The 10843-nt window shown below is 40.3% G+C and overlaps 1 protein-coding gene across 1 annotated transcript; it reads left to right on the plus strand.

Moving 5' to 3' along the window:
• The first annotated feature begins 6762 nt into the window (after positions 1 to 6762).
• LOC129835937 (uncharacterized) lies at positions 6763 to 9663 on the plus strand. Its single transcript, XM_055901633.1, has 3 exons — positions 6763 to 7527; positions 8273 to 8339; positions 9659 to 9663. The coding sequence occupies exons 1-3, from the start codon at positions 6946 to 6948 to the stop codon at positions 9661 to 9663; spliced, it is 654 nt and encodes a 217-aa protein (XP_055757608.1). The 5' UTR covers positions 6763 to 6945.
• Positions 9664 to 10843: the final 1180 nt, after the last annotated feature.

Consider the following 10843-nt stretch of genomic DNA (forward strand, 5'->3'; position numbering starts at 1 on the left):
ACACATGTGCTCTAGAGGAATGACGGAGTCCATCCAAATCATCTTGGCTCCTGGACCCTGTCCACACATTTCAAGGCAGCGTTGAGACAATGACTTTTCAGTGACCCAAGCCCTGCTCAGATAATCCGTACCATTGTGTGGCTGAGTTGTCGTAGTGCTGCTGCAAATGTACATTGTCCCAGGGGCGTTGGTAGTCATAATGTAAGTAACCTAATTTATGTTCCTCTAACTCCCCGGAATGCCTCTGTCAATACTACAGCTATTGTAGCAGTAATCATGTGCCTACGAATCTGAACTGAGATGTGCTAACAGTATAACTCAGTATAACTTTTGCCCTAGTAGTCCACTGTGAGCAGTTCACCCTGCACTATCAGCTCAAACATAAATATCACTGTCATGTCTTCCTCAGATACGCCTCACAGTGAAGCAATAAAAAACAATCAAGAATACCAGAAAATTGCAAAAAAATTGCCTACATTAACATATGTAGCCTAAGAAACAAGGTTAATGAAATCAATGACTTGCTAGTAACATAATATTCATATATTGACTATCTCTGAAACTAACTTAGATAATACCTTTGGTAATACAGTGGTAGCAATACATGGTTAGAAAATCTACAGTCGAGACAGAAATGCCAATGGGTGCGGTGGTGCTGTAAATATTCAGAGTCCTGTAAAGCTTAGAGAGGACCTCATGTTACATACTGTTTAAGTATTATGGCTACAGGTTCACCTGCCTCACCTATAGCCCATTCTGGTGGGGAGTTGCTATAGACCACCAAGTTCTTACAGTCAGTACCTGGATAATGTGTGTGAAATGCTTGATAATGTATGCGACAAACAGAGAGGTATATTTTATGGATGACCTAAATATTGACTGGCTTTAATCAAACTGTCCACTCAAGCTTCAAACTGTAAAAAGCTTCAAACTGTAACCAGTGCCTGCAACCTGGTTCAGGTTATCAGTCAACCTACCAGGGTATTTACAAACAGCACAGGAATGAAATCATCCACATGCATTGATCACAGCTTTACTAATGCTGCAGAAATCTGCTCTAAAGCAGTGTCCACATCCATCGGATGTAGTGATGATAATTTAGCAGCCATATCTAGGAAAACCACATTTCCAAAGTTTGGGCATAATATAGTATATAAGAGATCATACAAGAGGTTTTGTAGTAATTCCATTGTTGAAGATGTAAGTAATATTTGCTGGTCTGTGGTGTGTAATGAGGAGCAACCAGACCCTGCACTTCAGGCATTTATGAAATTGCATATTACAGTAACTAATAGGCATGCACCCATTAAGAAAATGACTGTACAAACTGTTAAATCCCTGTGGATTGAAAATGTGTATGGTTGAGAGGGATGAGGCAAAAGGAATGGAAAATAAGTCTGACTGCACAGCCGGTTGGCAAACATACTATAAATTGAGAAATCATGTGACTAAACTAAACAAAAAGAAGAATAAACTGTACTATGAAACAAAGTTACATGATATAAAGAATAATAGTAAAACACTTTGGAGCACTTTAAATGAAATATTGGGCAAAAACACTAACTCTGCTCCATCACTCATTGAATCAGATGGCTCATTCACCAAAAAACCCACTGAAATTGCAAACTACTTTAGGGATTTTTTTATTGGCAAGATTAGCAAACTTGGGCATGACATGCCAAAAACTAATTCTGAACCTACACATCCATGCATAACTGACCAAATTTTGAGTGTGGAAGAGCTGAAAACGTATTGTCGTCTATCAACAATGACAAGCCACCTTGGTCTGACAACTTGGATGGAAAAATACTGAGGATGATAGCGGACTTTATTGCCACTCCTATTAGCCATATCTTCAATCTAAACCTACAGGAAAGTGTGTACCCTCAGGCCTGGAGAAAAGCCAAAGTCATTCCGCTACCCATGAATAGCAAAGCACCCTTTACTGGCTCAAACAGCTGACCAATCAGCCTGTTTCTAACCGCTAAACTTTTGGAAAGAATTGTGTTTGACCAGATACAAATCTATTTCACGGTAAACTAATTAAAAACAGACTTTCAGCATGCTTATAGGGAAAGGCACTAAACATGTACGGCACTTAAACAAATGACTGATGATTGGCTGAGAGAAATTGATAATAAGAAGATTGTGGGAGCTCTTTTGTTAGACTTCAATGCAGGTTTTGACATTATCTGCTGCTGGAAAAACCAATATGTTATGGCTTTACATCCCCTACTATATTGTAGATCAAGAGTTACCTGTCTAACAGAACACAGATGGGTGTTCTTTAATAGAAGCCTCTCCAACATCATCCAGGTAGTCAGGCATTTCCCAGGGCAGCTGTCTAGGCCCCTTACTTTTATTCATCTTTACTTATGACCTGCCACTGGCTCTGAGTAAAGCCTGTGAGTCTGTGTATGCTGATGACTCAACATTATACATGTCAGCTACCACATCAAGTGAAATCACAGCCACACTTGACAAAAAACTGCAGTCAGTTTCAGAATGGGTGGCAATAAATATTTTAAGAACTTAAAGCATTGTATTTGTATTTTGGACAAATCATTCACTAAACCATAAAACTCAAAGAAATCGTGTTATGAATAATGTAGAAATTGAGCACGTTGAGGAAAAAAACTGCTTGGTGTAACCCTGGTTTGTAAACTATAATGGTCAAAACATTTTGATGCAGTGTTAGCTAAGAAAAATATGCAAATATATAATTATTTATATTTTACTCCAAGTGAGAAATTATCCTTTGTAGTGGTCATTAGGACAGAAATATGAACAAACGTACATTACAGTCAATGGGTACAGTAGGGGAAAAACACGCAGTAGTTCCTGCATCCGGGTGTCCACTACAGAGGACATTTCTTGATAAGCTCTTATTTAATGTCCTGACAACTCACTTAACTATTCCAGATGTAACAGATGTATAGTGTACTCTCCATGCGTTGTGTTTTCTAATAAAAAATCACTTCGGCCAGTGGTCCCAGTTGAGCATCATTTATTTCTGCTGTTGTTAAATGGGAAACAGCACGTTAGTTGTGCAGGGCTTAACTGTGTTGATGGCTGTCGATGACAAAATTTGTAGCATGAAGACAACTGTGTTAGCCGTGGCTTATGTGACCATGACATCGGTGTATGCTAGCTAACACAATTATTTACAGCAATCATATGCCAAAGCACATCCCAGAAAGCCCCTCAATCCCTAACAGGTACCATATACCCACACATGTATAAAATCAGTAACGTACAGCAAACTTGTACACATTGTAAAATAGAAAATAGAAAACAGTATTCAGAACGTGACCTACCCCTTGCATCACATTTTCATACTGGGAAGACCTGACGTTCGCGATCTCCCCCTATCTGCAAGTGGGGCCAATCACAACACCCCTTATTGTCATCAGAATTGAACTAACCAATAAGAATGCTTGAACATCAAATACACATTTCTTTAGAGGCAAGTGGAAACATAACCAACCCTGTTACACAGAGATATTCACTTACTAGAAGCAATTTGAATATCAAACTCACTAAAATTAGAATGAATATGTCACGCCCTGACCTTAGAGAGCTTTTTATGTCTCTTTTTTGGGTTTGGTCAGGGTGTGATTTGGGTGGGCATTCTATGTTCTATTTTCTATATTTTTGTATTTCTTTGTTTTGGCCGGGTATGGTTCTCAATCAGGGACAGCTGTCTATCGTTGTCTCTGATTAGGAACCATACTTAGGTAGCCCTTTCCCTCCTTTCTTTGTGGGAAGTTAACTTTGTTTGTGGCACATAGCCTTAAGCTTCACGGTTGTTTTGTATTGTTTATTGTTTTTGTTGGCGTCACCTAAATAAAGGAATATGCACGCTCACCACGCTGCGCTTTGGTCCACTTCCTTTGACGTCCGTGACAGAATAATTACACATGCTTCTTTTCAAATGTCCATAAAATGTGCTTATTTTGATGGCAGCCATATTATTTTGAACCAGGAAGGTAAAGTTGTCAAGGTCACACCCCCACACGTGATATCCATGAAAAGCCCGAAATGTCCCCTCAAAGGGACAACGGGACTTAACACAGTGGCTTGTATGGTCTCAGAGATACAGACCAAGAACTAATGTCTACTAGAGAGGACAAAAATGAATTGCTGGGTCTCAGGAGGATAATAGAATAATTTGAAATGAGCTCAGACACCCATGCATACTTTCAGCTCAGACACCCATGCATACCCCACAAGAAGTCTCTTCACAGTCCCCAAGTCCAGAACAGACTATGAGTACATGGAACTCTATTCCACATCAAGGAACTCATGCAAGCAGTAAAATCATATCTTTTTTAAATGATAAAACTACACCTTATGGAACAGCACAGACTATGAATAGACACATACACACAACCACACACACACACACGCATACACACACACATGCTAACAAACACACATTCTACACACACACGCTAACACACACGCATACACACACACATGCTAACACACACACGTACATATGGATTTTTTTATTGTAAAAATGTTGCAGTAGAGTACTGTGTAACAATGTGCTGTGAAATGTAATGTTTTAATTGTATGTCATTTCCTTAATCTTGCTGGACCCCAGGCAGAGTAGCTGCTGCCTTGGTAGCAACTAATAGGGATCCATAATAAACCCCAGGAAGATTAGCTGCTGCCTTGGTAGCAACTAATAGGGATCCCTAATAAGATACAAACACAAACCATGCAGTTTATTAGGCTACAGATGAAATAAGTTATGATGAACTTCACAGGGTGGATCTTGATGCTCCTATCCAATAAATATCGAGGGTCTAATTCTGGTGACATGATGATCAATGCTTGACTGCCATTTGACAAAAAATAAATATTCTTGCTCTTATCCATAATAATCTCATCATTTAGACTAGCCTACTCACACAGCCTACCCTCACTGTATCTGCGAACTGCTTGCTAGAGTTATTTTACGCAACAGGGATTGTAACAAAACTATCATTAGAGCTGAAAATGCCATGGAAACGCATTAAACTTTCGATTTTTATTCGGTACATGAAAACTTAAGCGAAAAAGTACATTTGTGTGCACTACGTCATCACGCACTGATATTTATCCACAACAAGTCCATCATATTTTGTTTATGGAGATTTTAGAATATTCACATGAAAATCTGTCGCCAATGGAAAGCTAGCTAATGATATTGATCAATCTCTCTCCATGTCCTTTCTGGTGGCACAGAACTTTAGCCACTGGAGGGTGCTAACCTAATGCATTTGCTCTCTCAGAGGAGAGGAAAATTATAACAGGTATGTTTTAGTAAATTATTTGCGCTCTCTACCTCTGATGTTTATGGCCTTGGTCAGAAAAGTTGCATAGACTTATGGCTATTCATTACACATTGTGTCCTGTTATGAATGTATTTTGTGTAGCTGGTACACAGCGTTCGGTGCAAGAACAAATCATTCCTTCCGCATGTATAGAGTCTACTAATAAATTAAGAAAAGTATGTTTGCTTCATTCAAAGTCTTTAACTTGACTACCAGAGGACTGTGGATTACATTGCAAATATAGTTGTTGTATGTTTTAGTGATGTTACAGTAGTTTTTGTCGATTGCATATTGAAGTATTGATTGAAATAATGGTGATGTGGGGGTTCAAGAGGTCACATTCCAAGTTTTTACCTTTGGCCTTCTCGTGGTGGATTGGAGCTGTAATTCCTTGGGCATTACACGGTAATGCATATCCACTAATCCTGAGATGAAGCATGGGCTCAATAGCAGCCTAATCCCTCTGTCCTATTACTGCTAAAGATCCTAAAAGAGCTAGATAGGTGTAAGGAACATTGTCGAAATCTCACATAGCCCACCAGAGAGCTATACACAGATCTGTGAGGAGGGGTCAACAGCAATTTAGGGAAAGGAGCTGAGATCAGTATAGAGCTGGGGTCCTGACTAAAACATTCGTGTTGAGTTCATTAACATATGGTCAAAGAGCCATGAAACTTTCAACGAAGCTAATCAGTAAACCAACCATGAAACATTGTTGGTAGACTTAGCCAATACCCACAGAACGATTTACAGGGTCTGGCAGGTTTGGATATAAGGGGGGTGGGGCGTTACTTAGCTTGATACCAATTACAGCATAGTAGAATGGACAACTTTAACCTCTCGTCAATCTGGAACCAAACCAACAACTTCCTGTCATACTAAGTGCATGTGTTAATCAACATTTTGGAGCCGTTTCTTGGTAAAGTCAAAGCATCACAACCCTCTGCACTTGAAAGAGGTGATGCAATGTAGTCCGTTCAGTGGAGTTAAATCGGTAAGAGACCTAAGAATTTATGGGTGAGTCAGCCCCTGCTCCAGGCAACAAGAGTTTACATCAGATCAATGCCTGAGGATAACAGTCATTGATCAACAGCAGCCTCTTCAGTGTTGGAATTACCTTGAGGACCTTTACCTCTACCAATGTTCCATTGATTGTGACTGGTGGTTCACGTATTGAAAAAAGTGAGGTAAGTAACATTTTGGGGATTTAAAAATAAGTCACACGTAATCACAAGAATGTTGTGTTTTTATCACGGAGGAAGTGTAAACGCAGAGAACTTTTACATTTATACCACTCTACTTCAGCAAAGTTTAAGGAGAGAAATTATCAAGTAAAAATGCACCACTATGTACACTGGTGCTTTTCTAGACGTCTATATTTATAGTTTTGCTTCGCTTTCATTTCTTTTTGTCTATTCCTCTGTTCATATCTAGGTCTGCTAGTTCCCGGGAGATGTGTTTTTCCTCACAGAATCTTTTGGGAATGTGTCGCTTTTTCTAAACTCTCTGTTTGAGTAAGCATTGCAAGTCAGGAGACTTTTTGCTGCGTCACTACGGTAACCACAGGAGCTGTTTGAGCCTCTGTCTCCCTCATTAATAACTTGTGCTGTGGGTCCCTATTATGCAAGCTCTGAAACCTGAGAGCTGGTCACCTGTTCTGCTACCTGAGCTGGGGGCTCAGGGGAAGGGAGTGTCGGCTGGCTGCCCCACTAGAAAACTGGATAGGAGGAGATTAGGCCAGAGCAAGTGCCTGAAACTCCAGGGATCTCTGGTGGATGTGTTAGCCCACGTCCCCAGGTCTGAGCTGTGTGGTGAAGGTGGTGGAGCTGGAGAGGAGTTGTGGCTGCCGCTGGAGTGGTTCCATACTCACCCCTCTGGGAGTTCCATCCAAAACGAGGTGGAACTTTATTTCGACAGAACAGCAAGTGTCACCTTCAACCCTGAGGAGACAGACTTGACCCCACCTGAGGGCTACTCACATAGCTTTGACTGGTCAGATGACCCTGGCTCCAGACCCCAGTCTACAGTAAGCAGTGATCAGCTCTTTCCATCGGGTACCCTGGGTCATCTGGAGACAGTCAGGACCAGGTGCACACCTGGGAGAGAATGGGTCAGAGTCTGTACTCTGTCTTCTGTTAGAAACGGGTGGCTGCCTTTACCAAAAAGAGGAGTACTATATGAGCTAACCGGCCTTCTCTACCAGGTAAGATACAACTGATTCAAATGTTTATTTTTTATTTTATTTATTTAACCTTTATTTAACTAGGCAAGTCAGTTAGAAACAAATTCTTATTTACGATGACGGCCTACCGGGGAACAGTGGGTTAACTGCCATGTTCAGGGGCAGAACGACAGATTTTTACCTTGCCAGCTCGGGGATTCAATCCAGCAACCTTTCAGTTACTGGCCCAAAGCTCTAAGCACTAGGCTACCTGCCTTAACCAACTATATATTAAATCATGCAAAACAAATCGCAGTACAGTAGTAGTTTTAGATGTATTGTTTCGTGTAAGAACTTTTACTTTCCCCTGGTTGAAAACCAAGTTGGTCAGCGTCAGGAAAGGGCTTCTCTCCACGGCTAGTGAGTTAAGTGGAGTTTCTAATCTCTGTAAATTTCTCAGAATCTGTTCTTGCCTCCTGGTGTGCGATTAAAATTGGATGTTGACAAAGAAATCTTTAGCCACTGGAATGTTCTCCCTCTGTGAATCACTGCTAGAATTCTTATGGATCATCGCTCATGTGACCACATTCCTACCATCCTAGTCAAGGCAATTACCGCATGCTTGAGTTTGTCCCCTTAATTGATGTAATACAAAGCCCTGTTTTTTTTATTTATAGATCCATCTCTGCAGTGTATGATACCTTTCACTAAAATACTATATTTAAACCAAAATATTAGTTTGCTTAAAAAAATTGCAGCAAATGTGAAAAATAACACTATTTTTCAGAGACAAATTGAACTTGGCATCGACTCCATCAGACGGAAGAGTTATGACAGCGGTGTGATACTCAAAGGTACTGAATGCCATTCCTCCTCTACTAATAATTACATGGACTGCTAACTATCTTTGATTTCTAACATTATGTTGAGCTACAATAAGTCAGAGTGGAGATAAAATAGGTTATGATAGGGGATAGGAAAGAGGAGAGGAATGAGTAAAAAGAAGGGAAGAAAAAAGCACAGCAGACCAAAGCACAAGATGACTCCACAACAAAAATCTATCAACTGATGCCAGTGGGTCACATCTTCATGAGCTGTGAACTATTTCTCCCATGGCTGTGATTCAGGTCCAGAGAGACATACAATGTCTTCTCTGCTCTCAGTGCTGACTGCTGATGTGTTTATTTGTATATACCCTGGGTACTACACAGTCTGTCTGCTCCCTAACCAGCTGTGAGCCCCCATGGCCTCACACTCTGTTCCCTTCACTGTCAGGCACAGAGAGGATGACTCAATCACTGCTTTCACACACCACAATCAACACAGTCACAAAGCCAATTCTTCATAGGCCCTCTCTCTCTCTGTGTGTTCTAGAAAGTAAAGATGGACCCTTGCCCAAGAGAGAGAGAGAGAGAGGCGGGAGAGAACAGACACATTTGTAATCATAAACACCCCCCAGGAGCAAAGAAACACACACACACACACACACACACGCATACAAACAAATAAACAAAGACACACACACACACTTGTCTTGTTTATACTCAGGGCTGTGTTTCACTGCCTCATGTTATCGTGTCAATCTGGAGATGCACGGCAGCAAAGCCATGAGAAGTACCCCTGCTGGTACTCCAATTCCCCTACCCTGCATGCTATATGCAAGATAAATAAAAGCAAAATCAAGGGAAAAACTATGCATGCATAATATTCAATTTCCATGTTACTGCTTACTTTCATAATCCTGTCCCAATTGATTTTCCTCTGAATTGGAACACGTGATGTAAACATAATTACTTTACAGTATCTTATTCTCAAAACAGCATAACATAGCCTATACAATTACTTCAATTTGCCTGCTCTCACTATGACATTATAGGGTAAATGGGGTTAAAGTGTTCCATGATTGCCGAAATGTATTACATACATCACACTCTCATTTCAATTTTAAAGTCTTGCTCACTGCATGCCTCCAATGAACATATAGACAATATATTGATAGATCCATCTAATATATTTCATGATTGAATGATGTAATGGACTGAGCAGGAAATAAAGAAAAGGTGCCAACGTGATGAGTTATAACTTGGGGGCAATAAACAAATTCCATTGCACATTGAGGTAGGCCATAAATCCATAAGCTGCAGTTGACTTACTTCATCCTCTTGTGTTTTAGAGTAAACACATCTTGGGAAATGTGAGCGCCAGGTGAGGTGATGAGGAATAATTAGGCCATGTGTTATGACAGTTTTATCATGGCTGCGATGTGGTCATAGCCACGAGGCGAAGCCTCGAGTGTATTATTACCTTGGACTCGAGTACAGTATTTCATACAATTGGTTACCAGCATTAAAAAGCAAGATTCTATCCCAAACCATTAATTTTTCAACAAAATGTGATGCTACATTCACTAACACTGGTTGTCAAGTGCAATTTTGGGCGTTCTCTGGTCGTTAGTTCTATTCGACTGCCAGGTAAAGCAAAACTACCCAAGCGCAGGTTGACATTTTCTGAACTTTGCAGGTTGCTATGGCAAACAAAAATGGTTGAAGCTGAAAAGACAGGAAACTAGCTGCATTTAGTTTCTCTTTAACTGTTCTTTTTCTTTATAGGCACTATGTATCCATAAAAATCATGCTGATTTGTGATTTAGACTGGCTGAGAAAAGCTGCCTGTCTGGCTCATGTTGATTAGTATGGGACACATTGGAGATCGAATTGCAAATGTTGATGATAATGTCTAGATATTTTTTACAGTGGAGATCAAGTTTATAAATTGCATGGCTGGGCAGTGAATCTTAAAAATATATATATAACTAGCCCAAGATAGACCACAGCCTGTCGTTTCCAATGGGAGCAAATTAATTCTAGTGGGCAGAACAAGCAAGGAGGTGGGCAGAGCCAATCATGAGCTGGCAAGAACATATTTGTGCGTTCTAGCATGTACTTGCATATTTGCATTATGGAACGCCTACTCCGTGAATGTGTGTGTGCAATTACCAAATTCGCCCTTACACTCCTTCTAAACAACACCATTTAAAAAAACTTTGGCAAAGGGTAAAGTCTACAAAACTTAGTCCACTCTGTTCGTAACAAGATTTTAGTTTTGGAAACAGAAAACTGTATTGAGATCAAATGTTTCATCGATGAGAAAATTTGCAGAATCTCGGCCATAATTAGTCTCGTTCCATCTTCTACCACTGCGGGCCACTGGGCTTCCTTTCACCACCATATTTGGTAGTGAGTGGAAACGCCAAGCGGATGCTTCACATTTATACATTCGGTAACGACGTAAACGATGGCACTTTTTATGAATGTATTCGCCATGTGTATGTTGTGTAGTATATCATGGGCACGATAGG

This window comes from Salvelinus fontinalis, chromosome 37, assembly GCF_029448725.1.
Source record: "Salvelinus fontinalis isolate EN_2023a chromosome 37, ASM2944872v1, whole genome shotgun sequence".
Lineage (NCBI taxonomy): Eukaryota > Metazoa > Chordata > Actinopteri > Salmoniformes > Salmonidae > Salvelinus > Salvelinus fontinalis.

Coding starts and splice junctions, on each gene's coding strand:
- LOC129835937 (XM_055901633.1), top strand. CDS start 6,946: ATGCAAGCTCTGAAACCTGAGAGCTGGTCACCTGTTCTGCTACCTGAG. Junction 7,528..8,272: donor TAACCGGCCTTCTCTACCAG/GTAAGATACAAC, acceptor ACTATTTTTCAG/AGACAAATTGAACTTGGCAT.